Source organism: Thermobia domestica, chromosome 10 (genome assembly GCF_964235325.1).
Source record: "Thermobia domestica chromosome 10, izTheDome1.hap1.1, whole genome shotgun sequence".
In the NCBI taxonomy this organism is placed as follows: domain Eukaryota; kingdom Metazoa; phylum Arthropoda; class Insecta; order Zygentoma; family Lepismatidae; genus Thermobia; species Thermobia domestica.
The window spans coordinates 75,537,577-75,563,570 of NC_137463.1; the positions used below are offsets into that span (position 1 = coordinate 75,537,577).

General features: G+C 35.9%; 1 protein-coding gene across 7 annotated transcripts in view; it reads left to right on the top strand.

The window, feature by feature from the left end:
* The window catches only part of Wdr62 (WD repeat domain 62), a 439,571-nt gene that overhangs the window by 309,310 nt on the left and 104,267 nt on the right, over nt 1–25,994 (top strand). For all 7 annotated transcript variants that reach the window (XM_081728141.1, XM_081728142.1, XM_081728146.1 and 4 more), the window contains one exon: nt 20,455–20,668. In XM_081728141.1, coding sequence (XP_081584267.1) covers nt 20,455–20,668 — 214 coding nt within the window. The remainder of the gene's footprint in view (nt 1–20,454; nt 20,669–25,994) is intronic.

Sequence of the window (25,994 nt, forward strand, 5' to 3'; positions counted from 1 at the left end):
GCCGTATTCAAGCATATTCGAGCTAAGACCTCAAAATTATGCTGCTTCTTCTTCAATAGATTTATAGGTTTTATTCCGGACTTGAGATTGGGCGTAATATGAATCTTGAATTATTGGTAACATAAAGAGAGTTGTTTGCTGTTATTTGAATACATATTGAAACATTTGCAAATAAGGTTTACTGCTTGTAGACTACTTCCGTCTCTAAGATTTGAATAAATAGCTTATTGATGATCTGTTCTGCTTGCATGCAATTTAGTGGAATCATGACAAATTGATCTGTTCCGAATTCATATAATCAAATAAGCATAAAAAATTTAATTTTGATCGATACGATATTCTGAAAACAAAATTAATAAGATGAGTATAAGATGGCATTCATTAAATGGATGCAAGGTCGAAGTATAAAAGCAGCAAGAAAAGATACAGGCTTTAATTTCAATGCTTTCGGCGCAATATAAACTATTTTGTAATTATATAACACTATAAGAGTTCGCGCTTTTGAGTTTGAATAAAATGCCTTCATGAATTGCCGTTCTGCTCCACTAATCACAACACTGGTTCCTCTGCTAGTTAGCTGAAGTGTACACTTTTTGTTCCTTTCTCCTCTTTCATTCCATATCACTTTTTGTTTTCGATTGGACATCGTTAATGAGTTTTTGTATGGAATGTAAAATGAGCTTAGTAGCGGATGCTCTATAGTGATGTGCTTAAACCTGCCTTGGTATACTCCTAGCAGAATATTTTCTCAGACTCTCATTTCCTGTCATTTTAGAAATCGAAATATGTAAATTGAGAAGAACAATTCAAGTGTAAATAATAGAACTTTCATTTACAAAAGTGTTGTAATTTTATCTATCAATAGCATCCTGAGTACCCATTGTTGCACAGGGCAGATTATAGATAGCCTAAAGTCTCTCAAAATTTGCCTATAAAACACTATATAGTCATAATAATCATGCCCTCTTAAAGTAAACCAGCACAGAAGAATGCAACATCACTTATAAAATACAGTTTTTAAAGATGATAAGGGTTTATTTTATCGAAAAGGCGGACTATGTAGTGATTTTGCATCGGTACATCAAAATTGAATCTGAAGCAAGTACTGGGCGAAAAATTTTAGACTACTTTTTTTTTTTTTTTTTTTTGAGTTACCTAGAAATACCCCAGGCCAATGGTGTGAATTTGTATAAAGGACAAACATTCAGCTTTGTATGTAAGATATCAATATGTTATAAGAGCGTGCAATGTGTTAAAAAGTTTATTATAAATATGTAGGAAGTAACCTGTAGTAAATATAGGAATAAAAACTGCAGCGGAAATTCTTCTTTTCAAAGTATCAGCAAAAATGATTGATGCATGGGAATTAGTTGCACAGCAAGTGTGCTAGTTATGTTTACTAGATTATTCCATCCCGAGTGCCATATCAGCATTGTCTACATCACATAGTGGCCAGGTTTAGTTGTGTATTTTTTTTATTTAAACAATATTAGATATATATTCTTTCTTTTAATCAAATATTTATTATCCAAAAGACAAGTGATAGTTCTGTATGTATTTAACCGCGATTTTTCATGTTTTGTATTCGTTCATGCTTGATAACGCATAGCTAATTTTGCATTATATGTAACCTAATTGTATATATATTTGTTTATTTATCTTGAAAGTACTTAATCAAATGTAAAAGAAATACTAATAGTTACCATTTAATTTTAGTACCAGTTTGGTACCAATCGTAAATTATGTTATAAATCGTATCCATATTAATGTCCTAATTTGTATCTATTGTCACTTTGATGATCTTCATGTTTCAACTTACAAAATTCAAAATAAGAACAATATTTTAAACAAGCAGATATATTTCGAAACCAATATATATTCCTGAACTGACTTGCTACGTACACCTTGTCTCAAAAAGGTTGAGCGCATTCTTTATTGGTGTTTTGAGGCAAAAATTTTCTAAGTCCAGCTTCGGGTATCTTCGGGAAAAAGTAAGCCAGGTTCGAACCTCCAAGCCAGCCTTTCCAATCGGCAGAAAGTTTGCAGATGTGTTTTTCTTCTTTTAAATATAATAAGACTTGTTACCAAGTGTTTAAAAAAGCAACATTGATTGAAATACTTAATGATACAATATTTCGAAACCTTTTATTAATGGGAGCACATGCTTGTTTGTCATTTAGCTTTCTATACGTAATGGAACATTTAAATACGTTAAAGAATCTTTCCATATGTAAAAGAATGCTCAAAGTTAAGAAATAGAACATAATTATCGCCTGAGTACTAAAATAAAAGTCAAAGTAGAATAGAAACAGCGTTTGTCATGGATATGAATGTCATAATTATTTTGAGATCCGTTATACATCGCTAGAAGCTTAGCTCTAGAAGTCCTTGTGTTAGCTCATTGGTAAGCTGTCGGATTTCAAATCATAAGGTTGTGAGTTCGAATCCCATCTGGGTCAATTCTTTTTTTAAAAAATTATATTTTCCGCAATGCATGAAAAATTATATAAAGTAATTATTAAAATACATAAGTTGTTTATATATAACATAACAATTGCAGAACATACTAATTATTATGTTTAAAATATAACATCTGAGATAATTTTCACAGTAGGTCGGTATTATATATGAGAATGTTAAATACAAGTTAAGAAACTCGTTCAATAGCAATAAATAAATCATGTAGTGTATTTATTTGCAGCTATTTGTCATATAGAGAGTAATTCTCAACATTCATAATATAGAATGTCATTTATGTTCTTGAAAAGTTATTCGATGCATAAACAGAAGGTATAAACAGAGAATCCAAAGTCGGAACGCTCGTAAAAAAAATTCATGAACCCCAAAGGTCACGTGAGCAGACTGGAATTGTCCTTATGAAGCATGCCACAGCAGAAAGTCTTTACATAGATTTTCAATTCAATTCCTGATATATGCTTTTGCAATGTGGAATTGGTGATGCCTTGAGTCGCCCTCTCTCGCTCGCTCGCTCGCTCACTCTCTCTATATTTATACAGAATATAAAAGTGGATTTATGTGTGTGTTTCAACATAATTCTGATATATCTAGAGCAATTTTAAGTATATTTCTTACAGTCTGGAAAAAGAGTACTGTCGGGATACATATCAAAAATGCTAGAAACGGGTCGATATTATTATTGAATCCATAGTTTCGTGGTCGCTTAGGTGAATAGCTCTACTTTCAATTCAAGTCCAATTAAGCTCCCATTAGCACCCAGGGTGGTTACGTAGCGACATAAAGATATCGAAATCAACCGATATTATAATCGAATCGTAAGTTTTCAGCGCCGCTAACAGTGCAGCATTTCCCGTTAGTCCACATTAGTCCCATTGCCTAGAGGGCAACATATTTGCAGAGTGCAAATTTTAAAACTTGAATAATATTTTAAGTTTTTCCGTATGAAAAAGTTAAAAATCATGAGCAAATATACTATTTCACGAAGAATCCTCTTTTACTATTCTAATATGTTTAATAATAGCGTAAGAAATGTAATAGTAATTCAGAACATGTTTTAGAGTTGTTATTTTTTCTTACATAGTTGTAGCTGTAGCATGTAGTGAGTGGAATTTAACTGTAATAAATTCACTAATTAACCATATTCCAATTAAGTTTTATTTTTAAGTTCGGAATGAAGGGGCGGAGAAATATGGAGTTATTGGGGGCACCGAGCTTTTCTACATTTTACTTTCAAGATCTCCATTTTTCTTTTGTCATTTGTTCCTAATTAAAAAAGTTCAGTCACTTTTGGATTGTCATAGGATAGTAGGAGTTGGATTTTGGGATGCAGCCTGTGAGATTCTAGAGGAGCTAACTGCTTGAAAAAATATTTTTGAATCATCTGTAACATATGAAATAAGGATATGTATCATAAAAAATTGAAAGTAACTATGTCTGCGTAATCATCACGGTCAAATTGCAAAGTCAAATGAATTGACGTTTGGTATATAATCAGGCTCCAATCCCAACTGGGAAGTTATCATACGCGTGTCACTTTAATTATAATACATATCCTTAGGGGGAGTAGAAGTCCGAATTTTTGCGAAAAATTTAGTATCTCACAAGCCGTTCAACTGAGAGCTGAAATTCAGCATATAACTCTTTATTAAAAATAAAGAGAATATGCCCTGGCATTTTTTAAAATTGTCTTTTATGAGCGGGTGGACGGGGGTGCATTTTCTATATATTGGAAATTGGTAGTGCGTTGATTTGTAAAAATAATCGAAAACGATTGATATTAGTTGAGAAAAAAATTGAGTAATGCAAACTAAAGTTCTTTTTGAATTTTATACCCACTGCTTTCTATTTATAGTTGCTGAAGCTGGTGTTTAATATATGGAGCTTTCCGAGCATAAGGCAATCAAGCCATAAAGTTAGAGAAAAATGGCCATAAAATTTGTATTCTAAACTTAATTACATGGGCATTTCCAATTAGTACGGCATGCTTAATTATATAGAAAATTAGTTTCTCTCTCTCTCTCTCTCTCTTTTTTTTTTTTTTTTTTTTTTTTACGTTGGTCTACTTTTCCTTGATTCGAAACTTTTAAATTTCACCCTATTTTCTACTGAAATGTGTCTGTGAGGCAACAAAGAAATAATTACATATGATAAATTTAAATTCATTTTAATTCGGAAGATGAGAAACACTTTGCCATTATATATCGTAAAGGTCAGACCCACCAGTATTGTAACAAAGAGGTGCTTGAGCCAATGACGGTAGAAATTCAAACTCCGATAAGTGATAATTTCACAGTCTTGTTTTATTACAAGTGTAATCTCTTTAGTCAATTGAAAGGAGGACGTGGGTCATCGGTCAGAGTTGATGTCGATGGGTTTTGGTGGGTCGGAGTTGGTCGCAATGGTTCAGAGTGGTTCATAGTTGGTGGTGGGTCAGAGTGGATCACGAAGGTTGATGGGTCAGAGTGGGCCAATGGGTCATTTGGGTGGTGGGTCATAGTGGGTCATGGTGGGTCGTGGATCAAATTTTCATTGACCCACACCATCTCTGGTTAAAATTGTACTAAAGATAAGAGGCACCGAAGATGCATGTCGGCTATTATGCTCAAATTTTGCGCATGGATAGTACTCCACCAGAAAGCAATAAATCTGAAACGGTTCACGTTATGACCTCCTAGAACTCGAGATGTAGGGGTTTGTCTGATTGGCTAAATTAAGACGTCAATGATTTATCCTTCAACAACCAAGCTTTTTATGATCGTTTCCGTGGGGAAGTCAGAAGAACACGTGCCTAGTAATCGTAATATTGATAGTTCGCGTCCACCCCGGGGTATTTGTTTTGTGTTTTTTTGTTTCACCTAAATATAAACAAATCACACATATAGGCATTTTAACATATTTTGGGAGAGTAATTTTGTGGTTCGTTGGCGTTTCATCGCGTCTCTGCCGCTGGTAGTAAAGTTTTCAAAATGGAACTTGGGCCATCACGGATCGTCGCTGCGGGGCCACCAATTTCTGGCGAGAGGTTAATAGTTGACCATCTGTAGTCCACCGACGCTTACAGCTTAGGGTAATGAACGATGTCCTTGCCTTGTAGACTTCATGACTACCGACGTCGGCAGTCAACTAGCTTTTAGTATTCCTTTACTAACCATCTATCGTTCATGTTTGTACATGTTTGTTCATGTTTGTGCTGTAATAATAATAATAATTATTATTATTATTATTATTATTATTATTATTATTATTATTATTATTATTATTATTATTATTTGTAGTAACAGTAGTATAATTGATGATAGAATAATTATTGTCTATGTATTGTCTAGGTAGGACTACACACAGGATTTGGCTCGTTTTGGTTCGACTTTACTCTAATCCGAGTCGAGTTGGAAGATATTTTTCGCGCCGAGTCCAAGAGTAGACCTCAAAGATGTCTGTTTGGAGTCGAGTCGAGTTTCAAAGAAAAGTCGTTCGTGCCCATCCCTACTAATGAGAGCTTAATCGGAGTTAAGCGAAATTGAAAGTCTCACTATTTATGTAAGCGACCCCGAAAACTATGAATCTAATATCGATCATTTTCTAGCAATCTTTTATATGTGTCACCCTCCCATTCACCATAGGTAACCCGACAGCACTCTTTTTGAAACTATAAGAAATGTGGTTAAAATTACTCTAGGCCAGTGGTTCTCAATCTAATTCCTATCACTATCCCCTTTTATCACACGCTCTTGCCAGCGACCCTTTTATAATTTGTTTTATAATAAGCTTGTGTGGGATTTTTAACATACCTATTTCTACAATAGTAGAATACATTTTTTTGTTTATAGTGAACAGTGCCATGGAAAATCATTGCCCGGGGCGAGAGTATAGTACGATGTCACCGTATATATGAGTGACGTCGACAGACTAGCTTCGAAGCGCCACCATGGTTGGCACGAAGCTCAATAACATTTTCAAAATAAACCCTATCTTTCCTTAATTTTGAGTACATTTTATTACGTTTTTCCTTCTATTTTACACATGTGCACATGCACTTTCCTAACTTGAGTAACACACTTCCTCCGAAATGTGTGGGCCCTCTTTTCGGCGCCCGGCTCTGACAGTGGATACAGTAACTGTAATATCTATATTCCCAACGACGAAGGTGCTGGTTCAAGATGGATGTTAAACTCCTTCATTGAAGAGGCCATTAACGTATCCGATCTAAGCCCACAACTTCTTGACCAAATAATAGAATGATCATGCGACAAGCATTTGCAACTGGTTTTCTGTAACGAAGACTTGGACAAGTTCTGCCTGATGAGGAGAGAAGAATATCCTGGTCTGGTGATTGCTGCTTTAAAAGTAATAATTCCATTTGCTATATCGTACTTGTGCGAAAGTGTTTTTTTTATGGTAAACATTAAAACAAAGATAAGAAATCGCTTATCAGTTGAAAACGGCTTGATAATATTCGTCATGAAGATTGAACCGGGCATTGCTGCACTAGTGAAATTACACCATGCTTAGGTATCTCATTAGGTTTTAATTTTAATTTTATTTCAATGTGCAGGTTTTGTTTCATGTGTATTTTTCTAGTATTTCTATATACAGTTCTCATTAGTTTTATATCATACCTCTTTGATTTAAATTCATTTTTAAACAACTCTACTAACTAACTAACTCTATGGCCTATGGAACCCGGAGGTACAATGCCGCGTTCACAAAAGCTCTACACTGACTTCTATCCTTAGCAAATTGGATCCAGTTTCTACTTTGTATTCTTATCTCAGCGAGATCCATCTTAATATTGTCCTCCCATCTGCCCCTAGGTCTTCCTAATGGTCGTTTTCCGTTTGGTCTTCCAGTCAAGACTTTCAAAGCGTTTCTACCTTCTTCCATTCTAGCTACCTGACCTGCTCACCTGAGCCTCCTAGACTTGACGACCCTAACAATGTAGGGTAACCGTATAAATTATGTAGTTCCTCGTTATGAAGTTTCCGCCATTCCCCATTCCCGTTCCTCTTGGGTCCGAATATTCGTCTAAGGATCTTGTTCTCAAATACTTTCAGTCTATGTTCTTCCCTCAGAGTAAGCGACCATGTTTCGCAACCATACAGAACTACAGGCATGATTGTCGTTTTGTATATTTTAAGCTTCAAATTTCTCGACAGAAATCTTTGAGTTTTACGTCCCACGGTTATGCCGGTTAGGCTAATGGAGACGGTGATGAGGAGTAATGAATGAAATGGTGGAATGAAGAAAGTGGGAGGAAACGGGAGAACCCCGAGAAAACCCACGCACACGGTGTTTGTCCACCACAAAGTTCACTTGGCGGGGGCTGGGATCGAACCCGGGACCCCAAGCACCAGAGGTGAACGCGGTGAACGCTCTACCACTGAGCCACCGCGGCCCCAATTTCTCGACAGAATTCGCGACGACAAGAGACTTTGAACCGAATAGTAACACGAATTCTACACCCTTTGAAAATGTTCAGTAGACTTATTTTTTATTGTTCTTTACAGTGTGTATAAAAAATAAAAGTATGCCTATCAGAACAAAATTAAAAATAATATTTAAAAATAATTTCTGGTATTAGATTCTAACTATATTTATCTCTTCCGCCTATCTTCGCGATCCCCGAGGGGCCGCGACTCCCAGGTTGAGAAACCCTGCTCTAGGCATACATGAGTTATGATGGAACATACATACATACACTTTTATATGTATAAATGCAGATAAGAGAGAGTTGAGAGAGAGCGATTAAGGAATTACCGCTCTCAATCTCTTCACTTTACTATTGCGATTCGCGAATTTCTTACGTGACAGTTTGGGGCTAGCTAGTTTTTTTGTCTTGGACCACGATCCGATTTTCGATATGCTCTACCTAAATGCTGTAATGCGAATATTGAGAAGTTATCTGCGATGAAAGTAGCTGTAAATAAATATATTACATAACTTATTTATTGCTATTACACGATTTTTTAAATTTGTATTCAATATTCACACATAACACACCGACGTTCTGTGAATACCTCAGGTGTTATATTTTAAAGATAAGAATTACTTATGTCGTGAAATGATATGAATATATATATTCAACGGATATATACAACTGATGATATGAATATATATATTCAACTCATATATACAACTGATGATATGAAAATATATATACAACTGATGAATTGTAATGTAACTATTTTACATAATTTTCATGCATTGAGGAAAGTAGAATATCATAAAGGAATCTCACCTGAACGGGTATCGAACTCACGATTTAAACGCTCGGTGATGTACCACTGAGCTAACATGACCGCTTTTCGGAAGCTGCTTCTGAAATATAACTGAGCTCATACGTAAATGCTCTTTTCCGTATGGAAATCACAATGACGAAACGAGAGTGTGAATACATAGTCTCGGAATATTGTATCATTAAGTATTTCAATCAATGTTACTTTTTTCTACACTTAATACCATTTCAACATGTCTTATTATATTTAACAGAAGGAAAAACATATCTGTACATCTTTTCCCGATTACTAAGGTTGGCTTTGGAGGTTCGAACCAGCAGCTTTAGTTTACTGTTTTCCGAAGACACCCGAAGTTGGACTTCGAAAGTGTTCGTCTCAAAACAGATATAATCATATCGCTCAATCTGTTTGGTATATGGTATATGTTTTTATACGTGTAAAGTCAGTATAACAATTCATTCTTTAAACAGCTTTTCGTATGTATTAATATTCCTTTATAAAAACTGTTTTTATTATTATTATTACGGCGCACCATTTTCAGATTTCTTTCGCGAGTCGTTGACCAAGTCGTTCGCCACCAGCGTTGCCAGACTCACAGCTCAGAATTATTCCAAAACCTGATCGAACTTATGCTAGATTCGGTCAAATTATGCTAGATCATCATAATTACTAATTTAGGAGTTTAAAAAAAAACAAAGTTGAGATACGATAACGTAACATAAAATACACAGAGAGCAAGAATGCATGGATAGAACTCAATACTTCACGCACCAAAATTTTAACTCAACTAAATTACTGCAGTCGTTGCCAAACTCAATGGCGTATATATCGTATAAATGAATGCAAAGTTTTTGTTTACATATTTTGAAAGAAAATTACTTCGCAGCATAAGCGGAGTTGGGAATCGTCTGCTGGGGGAGGGGGCAGATTTTTGGTCGGTCTCGGAGCTGTCATTTCAGGAATAAATATGATCATGAAGTCAGAAGTAAAGATGGTGAAGTTGTCAAAAAGTTGGGGGGAGAATGGCCCCCATAGCTCCGCCCATGCCTCGGAGTTAAAGGATTAGAAAACCCTGGGTGGAGCCACAAAAAAAAGCCCAAAGCCGTTCCGAACTTACTTAGGAAAATAAGACTGCCTGTATGGTTTACCGAGTGTATGAATCAATGGAAGAGGATACATTTCTGCCGTTCTTTTTCTTCCCACGACCAACGTCTCCAGGTTTTACGGCTTTTTGATAACTTGCTGAAATTGTGCTAGATTTGGGCAGGATGCTAAAAGCAAGATGCTAGGTGCTAGAGACATGCAAATTATGCTAGATCTAGCATCATTATTCTAGATCTGGCAATGCTGTTCCCCACAATAAGCGTGTCGTGCAAGTAACCAATCACACGTCAGGTACTAGCTTTTACCTATTGCTTTCTTCTCACAGCTCAGAACATTGGTAACTATGGATAGACGTACAGCAGTAATTACTTTATGGGAGTTGGAAGGTTATTCTGCAACTGCAGCTAGCAGGCGAGTAGGTGTCCCGGCCTCTACAGGAAGGCAATGGATTCGGAAATATGGTGCTACAGGTCAGACTGGTAATTTACGATCTCCTGGTCGTCCGCATGTGTCAACCGAAGCCCATGATGCGAGATTAGTAAACGAAGCCCGGTTAGACCCACTACGGACAGATAACAGATAAGGGAAGCTTCTCTCTTTCCTGGTAGTAAGCATACAGCTTTGCGAAGGCTTCGTCATGCTGGGTTACGTGGCCGTGTTGCTGCCGTGAAAAAAAAATTCTCAGATGACCACAGAATTTACCGTCTCGCGTTTGCACAGGCGAATGTGGGTCTCAATTGGGAAAACGTAGTTTTCTCAGATGAATCCATATTCACAACATCAAAGGAGGGACGCCGTTTTGTGTATCGTCCGAGAGGCACCCGATATGACCATGGATATGTGGCTGCTTGCAATCGCAGTGGCCATGTATCTATTTTATGTTGGGGTTGGATTTCCAGTCGCGGAGCAGGACAGCTTCATAGAATTGAAGGACATCTGGACAATGCTCAGTACTTAGACATTATCAGTAATATCATGGTGCCATCTGTTTCAGCCTGATGGTGTAATTCAGTTCCAGCAATACCAGTCGCCAATACATAATTCCTGTGTTGTTCATGAATGGTTGGCAGAACACCCCGAGATTGATTTAATCGACTGGCCGCCTCGTGGAGCAGACTTCAATCTCATGGAAAATATGTGAGCAGAAGTGAAGCGTACTCTAAGGGAAAGTTGGCCTGAGGCAGATCCACCAAGAACTCAGGATGACCTGTGGCATCTTGTTTCCGAAGCATGGCTGGAGGTAGGGGAAGGAGATAGATTTGTCACCCATGTAATAGATTCCATGCCCAGAAGAATGGAGCGTGTAATAAATTCAGAAGGGTCTTGGATACAATATTAATATCCCCGCCTTAACTCCCGAAAACAGCCCTTTTCAGGGCTACCTAAACGCTTCTGAAAATATTTCTAGAAGTAAACCACTCCTTTTATCCGATTTCTGTTCAATCCTACTAACAAAAGAATGATAATTAGCTGTAGGCTTTGAACTCAAGACCTCTTCAGTGGCAAGTCCGTACTCTACCAGTGAGCTAACATGAACACGCAAACCTAACCTGAAGAAACACGACTTTCAATTTCTGGTATTCGATGACAATGATGCTCATATACTTTGCAAATGTTGTATTCAACTTGGGATATTCCGCAACACACACACACACATAAAGCGAAAGAGAGAGAGAGAGAGAGAGAGAGAGATGAATACACAAAAGCATATTCAACGTAATCGAATGAGACTCTAAGTAACGACATTCCGTTCTAAAGAGAATTTGTGTTTCTTCCCGTGACGTTAAGGGGATCGGGAAAAGCTATGTGTCTTGAAGCAGAATACGACTTTGGATACTCTGTTTATACACTTTCTATATCCGTAGGAATATACTGTATTTCACGAATATAAATAACATACTGTAATGAGAATATTGAGAAGTTAAATCTGTATGACAAATAGCTGCAAATAAATACACTACATAACTTATTTATTGCTATTAAACGATTTTCCTAACGTGTATTTAACATTCTCATATATAACAACGACCTACTGTGAAAATTATCTCAGACGTTATATTTTAAACATAATAATTACTATGTTCTGCAATTATTATGTTATATATAAACAACTTACGTATTTTAATGTAATTTTTCATGCATTGCGGAAAATATAATTTTAAAAAAAGTATTGACCCAGATGGGATTCGAACTCACAACCTTATGATTTGAAATCCGACAGCTTACCAATGAGCTAACACAAGGACTTCTAGAGCTAAGCTTCTAGCGATGTATAACGGATCTCAAGATAATTATGACATTCATATCCATGACAAACGCTGTTTCTGTTCTACTTTGACTTTTATTTTAGTACTCAGGCGATAATTATGTTCTATTTCTTAACTTTGAGCATTCTTTTACATATGGAAAGATTCTTTAACGTATTTAAATGCTCCATTACGTATAGAGAGCTAAATGACAAACAAGCATGTGCAAGGTTTCGAAATATTGTATCATTAAGTATTTCAATCAATGTTGCTTTTTTAAACACTTGGTAACAAGTCTTATTATATTTAAAAGAAGAAAAACACATCTGCAAACTTTTTCCCGATTGCAAAGGCTGGCTTGGAGGTTCGAACCTGGCTTACTTTTTCCCGAAGATACCCGAAGCTGGACTTAGAAAATTTTTGCCTCAAAACACCAATAAAGAATGCGCTCAACCTTTTTGAGACAAGGTGTACATGTCTTTGAGGGATTTATACACCAGTTCATGTCAGCTTCCGATGAAATTGTTCATGAAGTGAAGTGCTACGCATTCATGTATACATTAGTGTAAGATACAGAAAGAAGACACTTTCTCTGAAATTCTCTACTTTTTTCTTGTGTATTTTGCGGGGTTTTGGTAATATAGGGGGAAATATAGACAATTGAAAAAGCATATATAATTGAGAAATAACAAACTCTTGTAGTGTGAACATGTTAAATTGAGCGTTAAAATGAAAGGATTAAAATATGACCTCAATAGAGACTTGATCATTCTTTCTTTCAGACACTAGATGATTCAAACAGAACTAATTATGTAAAAGTGTTTCCAAAATAATAATAATAATACGGAAAAAATAATGTAGAAATAATAAAAGCTTAAAAAATTTACTATTTTCTTAAGTTACCCTCATGACTTTAAAATACACTTGAAGAAAGTGCTGAACTGAATGAAAATCGTTGGAGTAAGAGACCACCTGTTGTGATTTATTTTCAGTGTTATGGTGGGAGTTCTCGGTATTCAGCGTCATTTCCTGCTCCCGAATGTCAGTAACCCTCCCTTAAAGTGTTCTTACAATGTGATGTAAATGGATTCTTTTTTCTCCTCTTGCTGCACTCAGACGGAGCGTGAAGAAGGTATTGTGATACTTTCTTGTGCTGCTGTGAAGGTTTCCAGTATTTTATTTCACCCACGACTTTTGATTCGAGGAAATTGGAGTTTTCTTTTTTGAATATATCATACTTTTCTTCAATGTCATAGCATTTGGAGAATGGGTGCTTTCGGTTTTCAACGATACTACCATTGATTAGTTCACCTTTATTAAGTTATATTGTAAGAAGTTGTCAGCCTCTACTCGTCTTTTCATCTTCTGAAAGCTTACATTTAGAATTGACTCATTTCAATTTCGTCTTAATGAAGAAGTTGAAACAAAGTGTTTTTTGATAGTGAATTGAGGATGAATTTCTGCTAGCATACCTTCAAGAATAACTCTTACAAAATCTATTTATCAAATATCAGCTACAAAGATTTTACCCCCTTATAAGGATTTTATTATTACTTTCTAGAGGTAGAATTTCATTATTATTGAAGGTCTGGTTTAGATAACTACATAATTACAGTAGCATAAGTGCTATCAAAAGTCAGTTCTAAGAATTGACCAAAAAAAATCTTGACATATTATGTCTTTATAGAGATTTACGTAGCAATAGCGTCCATTGTTTTAAATTTAGTTTAAGATCAACGGTAACATTTTTGTTTTGTATTCTTAGTAAATCCAGTTTTCATGTTTGCTCCTTCCATTAATTAATTTTGCTGCATCACAAAAAGTCTGATGGTAAGCTTCAAACCTTTGTGAAACTAGTTACATGGTAACAGTTACCTGGGTGAAACATGGTGCAACGTAATGATTAATTCTTAGCAGAAGAACAGACATGAGTCCCACTCGGGGCATGTGTTATGTACTGTTTCACCATTTAACTATAATTTTTCGTCGTCTCCTGTACCTTAAAGACTAGAATTGTGGGACTTAAAAACTCAACAGTAAAAATTAAAACAAAAATAGTATTGTTAACTTCAGGTAACACGATACAACATAGATTAATGGAGTCCCGCCTCAAATTTGAAATCCAATAAACAAATTCTCTTTTTGTATGTAGGCGCTAGTGTTCTTTATGTTTCTATGTGTAAATTATTTTTAATTGTTTGTTTAAGCCTATTCGTTCATATTTCACTTTAGAAACTGCTGTTCAAAATGCGACAACAACTGATTGAGGTGACACAAATCGTCACCACACATCTTATTTTTCTTGTGTGAGAACAAAAAGAAGTCATTATGGGTTAAATCAAGTGAATACGGACAATGAATATTCGATTGTAATTCGATTTTTTTTTTATTGGAAAAAATAGAGTTCGGTGGGAAATGGCGTTGTGATTGTGAAGAATTTTGCGACAATTTGAGTTTGTTTTACCAATTCATTGATGATCTCTGGTAAATAAATTGTTATCTTGTCGCCCAGTATTTCCAGTCCTTCAATTATCTAAGGCTATAGTTTAAACATCTCCGCTGGAACCGAAGAAACCAGCAATAATTTGCTTGGCAGCATTCCTCGAATGAACAACTCATGTTGGTTTCGGCTCCTTTGAAACAACCTGACAGTGGAATACTGTTTAGTTTCAGTTATGAATCATCCAAGTTTCGTCCCCTGTAACCATGTAGTACATGAAATTGGACTTACCTGGGATTTTTAAAAGCATTTCTTGACATTAATCAACACTAGCCTGTTTTTGAGCTTGGGTGAAGTTGCATGTGATCCAATGCCTTGAGAGTTTTCGTACGTTCAGGTGCTTGTGGAAAATTGTATGTATTGCTTTCATATCAATGTGCAAGGATTCCTGAATCTCACGCTATGTTAAATGCCGATCTCTCTCTCAATCATTTCACAAACAGCATCAATATTACTGGCTACAACAGATGTGATTGGTCTACCTCCACGAAATTCATCACTGGGAAATGTGCTCAACGCTGGATTTTCGAGAACCAAAGTGCTTCATTCCTGAAAACCAAATGAAGTCACTCGATGCATTAGTTCGGCGTTAAACTACACTTGAAATCATAAAAAGTCATTACCCGAAATTTTCTCCAGAAATTTCAATTTCTCGCACATTTTTTTTTCAACTTCTGTTAAATATAAATGAATCGGCTTAAACAAAGATAATTTAAACAAATGTCTTTTCTTCCTAATTTTATAATAGCACAGCACTAGCGCTACTGTAAGTAGTAGTTTGCAGAATTAATGATAGCGAGCGTATCAGATATTGCCATTTATGCATATTTTTCTTCAAGTTTCTTGTTAGTTCCCCTCTATGATAACTCATGGAAGTTGTAGGTACCCTCGCAGTATTTAAATCATTGGAAAAACTAATCAGAATTTCCATCAGAGAGCTCAATATAGAATTTCGAATTGCTGGTTCACAGTTTCTGATAGTTCAGATTGAAAATTGATATAAATAATTTAAATGAGTTGATTTTGAGTGTAACGTCTCTTTTCAGCAGCAAGGCTATATGAGACGTAGATCTACAGATTAACGTGGAATCTGAACCACATTAGCCCCGCCGGGACTCGAACCCGGGTCACCCGCGCCAGAGGTGCGTATGCTAACCGTTTAGCCACGGAGGATCTCATAAATAATTTAAAATAGGATGATAGTGATTCAATGAAAAACAATAGTTAATTATATATTATAAATTTTATTATGATGGCTTATTTGTCAAATATAGCTTCAACATTTTTGGATAAAATAATCCACCTGCTTTCCGATTATTTTTATATTACGTCAGTACAACGTGTATAGTGTAACATATGGGTTGCAATCGAGATAGAATGTTATGTGCGTTTAATGTATGCATTAAGTGAAAGCTGATATTGCGAACCAATGATAATTATGTTCTGCAGAAAATGCAGAATTAATTTCTGTTCATCACTGAATGTTACACGAAAGAGAAAGTAGCTTTATATAGGGGAAAATGTTTCATTGAAGTACGCATGTATGTTTGTTTTAATAGCTTCAGTTCAGAAAAAGAACATCTTTCAATAGTCTACACAATATTATTATCATTTTAAGTCCGCGAAACTCATAATTTATACTTAAAGTAATTGTAATGTCTGCTATTAACATATATTGCGTTTAAACTAGATAATTATTAAATGGTTTTGTAATCGAATTATAGTTAAGTTACTGTAGTTAGAATATCTGCAAACGACGTAGCGTTGACTTAGTATTTATTGATGGTCACCAAAGTAACCTACTAAAATACTGTAGCAAGGGTAAAACGTTAATGTGAGTCAAGGAACAACACAGAATAAATAGCATCCCAGTATAACAGAGTGTCAACATTATTGAATTTCATGCTATTAAATCTGCATAACGACAGGGTGATTAAATTGCAAGGACAAGAGTTTCGTGTTTCATGTGTTATGTCTGTAGGTTTTAGTCAGAAAATAAATATTATAAATAATCAACTTAATATATTGAAACTAATATACCACGAAATCTATTTCATCCTTTTTCGTTTCAGATATAGTAACTCAAATTTACGCGTGGCTCAATAAAATTAAGCAGGCAAGCAATCCATTCTGCAAGTTCCTGATATAATCTTATTCTGATATTTAGTGCACAGATATCTCTAATCCCACAGTTATACCTTTTAGGCTAAAGGAGACAGATAATTAATGAAAGCGAATGATTCTGAAATTAAAATTTTGTGCTCTCCCACTGGGGATGGAACATGAGAGCAAGTGCATCAGAACCACAAGCTCAATCCACTTGAATAACGGGGAGTGCTTTGTGTAAAGACAGGCTGGGGGGGGGGACTTTTTCGTACTAAAAGTAGTCTTCAGAGTGTTGATATAAAAATCTAACATTTCACGGTCTTTGGAATATTAGTTTACATGTTCGAATTAATTTAATTATCTTTTATTATCAAACGTGAAGGTCATCAAGGTTAATTTATTATTGAGTAATGCACTATCAAGTTAAAAAAAAATGACCACCCATCGCTGTTAGATTTTCGTTGATAGTTTATATATGTAACGCATGCGAGTAGAAAGTTTTGAAAGTTTTTAGAGAAATGGTGGCTAATTTACAAAAAGAAAAAAAAAACTATCTTTATGAAATAATCTATATATATAAAAGAGAACGTACAATTTTTTGTCCGCTCATCACGCTAATACGGCTGAACCAATTTCTTTCATTTTTGGGGGGTTATTAGGATTTGGACCCTAGATGGTTTTTATCATATCACTTTAATTTTTAATTACCAGTGTCTTGAGATAATTGACCATTCAGGTGTCCATAACGTACAAATCCTTTGTTATTAGTTCATCATAGGTAAAAATAAACGTATTTATATGCAACCCGCATGACCGTGTCACTCGGCGGGTTAACATAAATGACAGGCGATATACAGCGGAAAATAGCTTGAATCTTCTGTTTAAAATTTTTTAATTGATTTGCTTATTTTTACAGACACTTTTACAATATGCCAGCACCGGGATGACCGCAGCGAAGCGGGGCGGGTTAACATAAATGACAGGCGATATAATGTTAAGATTTACTGCAATCTTCTATGGTTTTTATCATATCACTTGAAAGCGAAAAAGTAAAAATTATCTAAGTAACAAAGTTTATTGCGTTCCGGGGTGACCGCAGCGAAGCGGGGTGAACGCTGCTAGTCGTTAATAAAGGTTCTTGCAGTAAGGTTGGAACAGCTTACTCTGCATGTCAAAATGCATTAATTTGCTTGTGATTTTGTTGAGCTTCGACACACACAAAATGGTGTGACTTCAGAGTTTAACTTTAGTGGTGGTGACAAATAGTCCGAATCCCGCCGCATGGGAGATCCATTTGTAATGATCTGATAAAGGACAGTAGAAAAGAACACGCCAAGAAGTTTCAATTTCATCCAGTAGATGTCGACCGCTGGAGGATGTTTGCTGCCCTCTAACGGTGCCATATGTAATTACTACCATGCTACAATTATACACGTTTATTTCAACTGTAGAAAACGGTATGTGGATATCCACCGTTCAAGTCAACGTTACCCGTGAAGATGTTAACAGATTTGAGTCCATTAAGAGCTCGGCCGAGATAGTTGTTCTAGCTGCCTATTGAAAAATTACCTTTCGTTGAAAAGTTATCGTGCGGAGTAACGTACGTACGTACTACCGGTAACATTAAAATATTTTAGACCCACGAACGTAATCCCAATAATCAGCTTGAAAGCAGTAAGTTTCTTTCTTTCTTTCTCTTTCTTTCTTTGCTATTCGTCTTCCTCATTTAATTGTTCTTATCATATCACAAGGATATTGATATACGTCCTCAGGTGAATTCACCGAACTTACTTAACGTATGCCTTGACCTGCTTAGTACGCATATGACACGTTTTTCTAGTTCTTAGGTTATAATCCATCAAAGTTTGTGTTTAGACTTAGTAAAATTTTTGCCCTTCCTTCCTCCGAGAAAGAAACTGCTATTTAAAACAATATATGGAACAAACCTGTTAAGCAGTGGCGGCTTTAGCGGGTAGGCCGGGCAGGTACGGGGCTACCCAAAAATTTTGAAAAAATATATAAACGCTAAAAGATATAATAAAAAGTAAATATATATTCCACTATTTATATTAATGGTAGATAATTATTTAAGAAATAGAATCAACCACTACTGTAAAAGTAATTTCCTACTGTCATTAATCAATCAAGTGTGTATATGCATCCATAAGCGAGGGAGCGGGCATACCCAAAATTAAAATGCTAAAGCCGCCCCTGCTTTTAAGCATTAATTTGAGGCAAAAGAAAGTAAATAATGAAACAAGTGATTATCAGTGTTAAAAATTTAGTGTGTACTTCTGATAAAGGTTTGTTACGAATGAAGAGTGATATTTTTCGCAATAGGGGAAAGTCATATTATATAACGTATATTATGATACATAAACTAGTTTTAATTTAAGTGTAATAAGACATTTCAAAGTGTAGCGTGGTTTGTCAGTCGTGATGAATGTCAGAACTCAAGAGCAAAGGAAGTCATATCTAACGGGTCTCCACGTCCTGTGATGATGGAAAGGTGACCTCTTCTCATAATCAGTCTCAAGTTTTATTAGATCTGGAGAGGGTGAAGGATTACAGCATTGCTGGTGACAAGTTAGTTTTCTCAAGTGCAACATAGAACATGTTTTAAAGCTACGTGGTATCTTCTTTCTTGCTGCTGAACAAGTTCCACAACTCTTTCTTCTCCACTGAGTTAACCTAGCGTAACAGCAATGCAGTTCAATACTCTTCTTCTTTTAGATCGTTATGAGTCATCGGGCTTTTAACTAGACACCGCTCGATGTACCGTAACTATTTGCTCGGTCATTTATGAAGAATAATCTACTTTGTTCCTTATTTATCTTGTATATGTAATGCATGGGAAACTTGTACGACGCTTCCTTCGTCTTTATTATATCCTTAGAATACATAGTAGTGTTTATCTTGGAACTTGGTATGTTTACTGTAAGCAGTTATAACAAAGTTACTGGATTCGTATGTTACGGAAATTGGGTCAGTGATGGAACTTTTTGTATAATTCTGTATTATATTTACATATTTCTTTGAAAATAAGGGAGAAGTAAGATTCATTGTTATGCCCTTATGCATATATACAGTGCGACTAGCATGAGTGAAACTTTGAAAATATAAATGCACCAAAAACGCATAGTACAGTTGTCTCCCTCAATAAGAATTTTGCCACCATTCCTTTGAGAGAATCAGTTTATTTTGATGCCCAGTACACTCAAACAGCTGGTGGTGCGTGAGAAATTTGACTTCTAGGCAGGGATATTAGCGCCTTGGTAGCACATATCTGCCGTTATCTTCCGCACATATCTGTAATATATATATATATGTAGTTATGCATAGATTTTTGCAGAATTACAAATATTCAAATAATGTGGTAGGCAGTAACAACTGTGGATTATTTGATTACTTGTGGATAGTAATGCATTTATTGCGCCTGAAACATAGACAATCTATTTACATCTATCCCTTGGTTTGTATAACTTCCAGCATGATATTCGTAAGAGGTCACAATGGCTCCGTATTTTTTTTTAAGGTTGGAATAGTCAATACATACATCATACTTTATCTTGATTAGTCATGACCGTGCACTAGCCATAATTTTATTATTTGTCATAAATTGTATAATGTTTCTTAAATTTATTTTTTAAAAAATCAATATTTTGAATAATTTCGAGTTTCTAAAATCTTGCCTGTATTTTAATTTAGGGACATTGTATTGCGAATAATCCTGAAACTAAGCTGTATGATTGTTTCTAAAGAGATTGTCTCTTTCTATTTTTTACAGATGCACGGCGGTGCTCTTCAATCCACGTAAGAATAAACAGTCCCACCTTTTAAATTCGTCTCGGAAGACGATAACATCATTAGGATTTTCTGCAGATGGCAGATACTTGGTCACTGGCGAATGTGGCCATTTACCAAGTGTTCGAGTATGGGACATTCATGAACATGTGCAAGTGGGTGAATTTCCTGGCCATAAATATGGGATCAATTGCGTGGTAAGTTTAAACATATATTCATAAGCTATTTCTGAAACTTGTATTTTATGTGTAAATTCATAATAAACGATAATTCGAAACCTTTTTTTTAAAAAAAAAAAAAAAATCTTTCTTGCAATTGTAAAACGTTTGTTTTAATATTTCGTTCAGTGATAAAGATCTCAGTGATCAAATAATAACTTTTAATTCAACGTATGAAAAATATTGTTCTCTCTCTCTCTCTCTCTCTCTCTCTCTCTCTCCTCGAAAAGTTGCCATCCTTTTAACTCTATTGTAAATCTTACGAGAATGAAAATTGAGGTTTTTTGCATTGTATTCCGGGATTCAGCGATCTTCACTTGGTTCTTGTACATCATATAAGTATTTCCGTTTTGTATGAATTGTTTAACCTTGGTTCATAAATTGTTTATTCCAATTTGAATACGTGAATTGCTCATTAGTTTGAATGTGTAAAGATGTATAATTTAGTGCAATTTTTTATGTTTGCAACATTTGTGGCGGTAACGCAATAACTCATTCTGTCAAATCTTTCGGAGTGTTTTCGGAGATATGCGTGTATATGTATTTTCTGTTACAACTATCTTCTAAATAGTTTCTTTCTGAAAGAAATTTTCATGAAATTTTGAAGCAATTTGGAAGTAGGATCTATTTAAAAAATGGGCAGAGGTCCTCTTTAAATTATAAATTATTAACAAGAAGCTGAGATTTTCGACACAGTTGCTAAAAAATATAAATTAAATAAATTTATTATGTGTATGGTTACAAGACTATTTTTCAGTCTTTATTAGTAATTTAGGGAGAAGCCAAGCATCTGTCATCCCTTCCATATATATAATTTTAAATGTTGATCATAGGTCGATATACCTAATGTAAAAATATGTCAGAGTATGAGAAGTTAAATAAGGTGTTAATAAGTACTATAACGATACACTGACATGACATAAATACGTAATTCTATTGCCAGTAAATAAGGTAACCTCAACCCTTTCGGATACGTTTGGTGCATGTGCTGTCTATGATACATTATGTACATTAATATAAAATTTAAATTTTTGTTGTGGCATGTTACAAACCCCGACGATCCATCAAAAGCAGGTAGCCAGGAAAACTGTCACGAAGTGTCCTTATGAGTCACGATAAAGCATGCCTATGTTCTCAACATAACAATGGACATAGGGTAGTTTTCTCTTGGCTTTTATGGATCATTCGCCTTTCAATCCAGATCTTTCTCCAGGCAACTGGTCCATTGAAAAAGTATCCTGAATTATAGGCATTTTACCTCGGCACTACATTTTTCGTAGTGCTTTGGAGTTTCTCAGCCTGCAACCAGTGTCCTTTTCTTGCGGACAATATAGAGAAACTTAAGCGTTGGGAGAACTGCCTAAACAATGAGAGTATTTACCTGTAAATTCTTGTCATTGGTATGTTATCTATCTATCTATCTATATACACTGCCGGAAAATAAAATTGCAACACCCTTTAAAACATGAAGGAGATAGATGTGCTTCCAGTATTGGGTTCTTTGGTAATAGTATAGATGATTAATTGTGTAACAGTTTCGGCCAACAGTTGGCAGCACCAGAGGGACATTTGCGCCACCTGTGACGAGTCTGTGTTGTGAATTAGCAGAGGCCGAAGATCAGCAGGTGCATGAAAGTGACTCACACAATAAACACAAGCAAGACAACATGCCACGACAACGCAGTCTTGCTCCATACAGTCAAATGAGTGAGTTCGAACGGAGTCGCATTGTGGGCCTTAGAGAGGCTGGTTAGTCCTTTCGTCGAATCGGTAATCACGTTGGCCCTGATGCATCTGTGGTGCAGCGGTGTTGGCAGCGATGGATAGCAACCCATTCCCACACCCGCAGAGAAGGTTCTGGATATCCTCGTAGCACGGACGTGCGCCAAGATCGGGGTATTGTGAGGGCGGCATTGGCAGACCGCACAGCTACCACGTTCAACATTCGAGCAAATTTGGCCCCTGAAGTTTCCACACGCACTATTGGGAACATATTACTAGCGGCAGGACTTCGGACATACATACCAATTGCCCGTCTGCCACTGATGCCACATCATCGCCGTACACGGTTGGCCTGGTGCCAGCAAAGGAGCACTTGGAGGAGGAATGGCGTTCCGTTGTGTTCAGCGATGGAAGCCGATTCTCTCTCTATGCAAGTGATGGTAAATTGCGAGTGCGAGCTCGACCTGGAGATCGTCTGCTCCCACAGTGTGTGCGTGCAAGACACAGTGGTCCCATCCCAGGTGTTTTGGTGTGGGGCGCGATCAGCTACAACTCTCGCATACCTTTAGTGTTTGTGAATGGGACATTGACAAGCACCTCTTACGTGCAACAGATGGTAGAACCGGTTTTACTGCCTTTTTTGAGACAGGAGTGTCCTGTACTCTTTCAGCAAGAAAATGCCCGGCCACATACTGCCCGTGCAACAGAACGTGCTCTGCAAGGTGTGTGCCGACTTCCCTGGCCAGCACGCTACCCAGATTTGTATCCTATCAAATATGTATAGGACATTATGGGTCGACAACTGACAACTGCTCCACGTCCACCTATAACTGTTGCTGATTTGCGCGAATTGAATAAATGTGGTTCAGATTTGAAAACAGTTTCGTGGTTTTGCATTTTCATTTTCCGGCAGTATATATATATTAATTCCCGACACCGAAACCAGAGAAAAAGTCCTCTGGAACTTTAGTCAATGAGGGATAGTTTCGGCGATATAAAGTGCCGAAAGCGTGGGAAAATGAACTTCAGAGTGCTGTAATTCAAAAACAACGCAACCTAGAGAGCGCGGTTTAGATTATGATACTTTGTCATACCTGCTCGATTGAAAAATGTATGTTTCAAACCTTCGCAAGATGGGTGAAAGTTACTCCCCAAGGAACTTAGGGATTCCCTATAACCTAGCAAGTAATCCCTATGTTCCTTGCGGATGTTTGAAACATAGGCTACATTTTTCAATCAAGCAGGTATGACTTCGAGTGTCATGTTCTAAACGGCACTCTGTACGTTGCGTTGTTTTTGAATTACAGCCCTCTGAAATTCATTTTCCCACGCTTTCGGCACTTACATCACCGAAACTATCCCTCACTAACCAAAGTTCCAGAGGACTGGTTTTGCTGGTTTCGGGAATCAGTTCCTGAAGTTTGTTCAAATAGTTTCTTGCCTTCCTGGATATACCTGTATATCAGTATATTTCTAAACAAGTCTCTTTTAATTTAACAGCTTTGTAGATGAGTTTCGGCGAATGTATAGAAAATCCCCTTGTAATAAAAGTACTATACCCTTTAATTAGTTGTATTTTCTGACTCACAAATTGAGAATAGTCTGAGATTTCCAAGTCCATGAATCGAATAAGTAATCAAATATCTGACACCAAGAAACATTCTGCCCTTGCGTTGCATGAAGCACTTTTAAATGAATCCTTACAATCAAACTTGAAGCTCTAAATTATGTTTGGTTGAGGAGTTAAACGAATAATTTCGGTGAAGGTGACTGCTAACTGGATTAGAGCTTCCGTATTCTAGCCACGTGACAACAATGTTAATGATATATTGATTTGTTAACAGCTGAAAAGAAGACAAACTATTTTTACGAGAATAAAAATAATTCAATTTACTGAAGCATTTTACTCAAATGATTTAAAAGAAGAAAAAAATCATAATGCTGAAGCCCGTTTAATTTTTCAACAATTAGTGTCACTAAGTTGTCTCAAGAACTTTCATATAACAAGATGATACTTTAAAACAAAGTTTGGATAACTTAATTACTAGTTCAGTAAAATCAACAAGTGTCAAGTCAAATATAGTATAGCTAGTACATGTTTGCTTGCTTAGGTGTAGAGTTCAGCGTCTCTTTTCAATATAGAAGCTATATATAACGTTTGCCTGTAATTTAACCCAACATCAGAACCACATCAGCTCCCACCATGAAGCGAACCATCTCTCCCATACCAAAGACAGACCTTTAGAAACTAAAATTATGTATGTATTCGGTGTTTTTTTTTTTTTTTTTTTTTTTCTTGCTTCAGCATTGTATAATCGCAATCATGAAAAGATCTGAATTTGCTATAGTAAGTTCGGAAGAATTTGAATTGCTAGCCTGCAAAAACGTGCACATGAATTGAGTTTGCTAATCATGATGCTACTGGTAGATGTTATACAGTAGCCGATATATATTCATGAAATTATTAAACCAAATTGTAGGAAAAGTAACTATTCTGTTCATATAAAGTCTATTTTGTGAATTCCACTTCTGCAGTATTCCAAATCTCAAACCTGATCTCCTTTAATGTTGTATTCTCCATCACTTCGAGTGATCGTTATTTCACTTTGTATTTATTATGACATAACTTTGATAAACATGAAGTTACGTTCCTGAAACAAACGTGTAAAAATGTTCTGTACATGCTTTATCAAAGCGTCGTTATATTAGTATAACGTTAACTATCCATGCATGCATGTAGTGATGTACAATTTTAATGAGGTATTAAATCTATTCTTGTTCTTGTTCCCTGAAGTATATCGACATTACAGATTGAAATTGATGGAATTTATTCACTCTGGCACATAATCCTACTTACAATAAATATGTATATATGAAACACACAAGTTTCTAATACACTGAATTATAAGTCATACACAAATATCATAAGTGAATTATAATAAGATATTGTAAACTGATATTATATTATTTTCTTACTGCAAAGTTTGCGTCTGCTTCTCATTAAGTTCTACAATTTATGCTTGCTTTTAAAACAAACTGTGTACATTCTCGTTAGGAAATGAAAATGAAAGTGGTGGTTCACCTTCTCCGATGGACTTGTCGTTAAATTTTATCTGTATAGCTAAGTGTTACTTCAGTTTTTATTTTGTTCCCACCACATGTTCCATGCCAGTTGCTGCTGTATGTGCAAAAACTGTTCGGTTCGTTTACGTAGCTTTAAAACTTCAGGTGGTTTTAGTTACGGTGTCCACCCATCTAAAGTATGAAAAATGATTTTTTGCAAGCACATTGCTTGAAAGGTAATATGGATAGGAAATTCTATGGTTTCAAACTCGTGAAAATTCTATATGAAATTTATACTTAAGACCCGAAAGTGACCATCGACCGCATATAGAAACTGCTGTTCAAGTTATGGACTGAGTGGTTAATATGATCAGTGTCTTGCATTGTGATGGCACTGTAAAAACTGGAGACCTAATTTTTTTTTTTTATGGTAGTTAGGACTTCCAAAACACGAAACAAGTACTTGACTGCTCTCGGAGCGGTCGTAGATATTTTTGAGGTTATATAAGGTTGAAGCTCC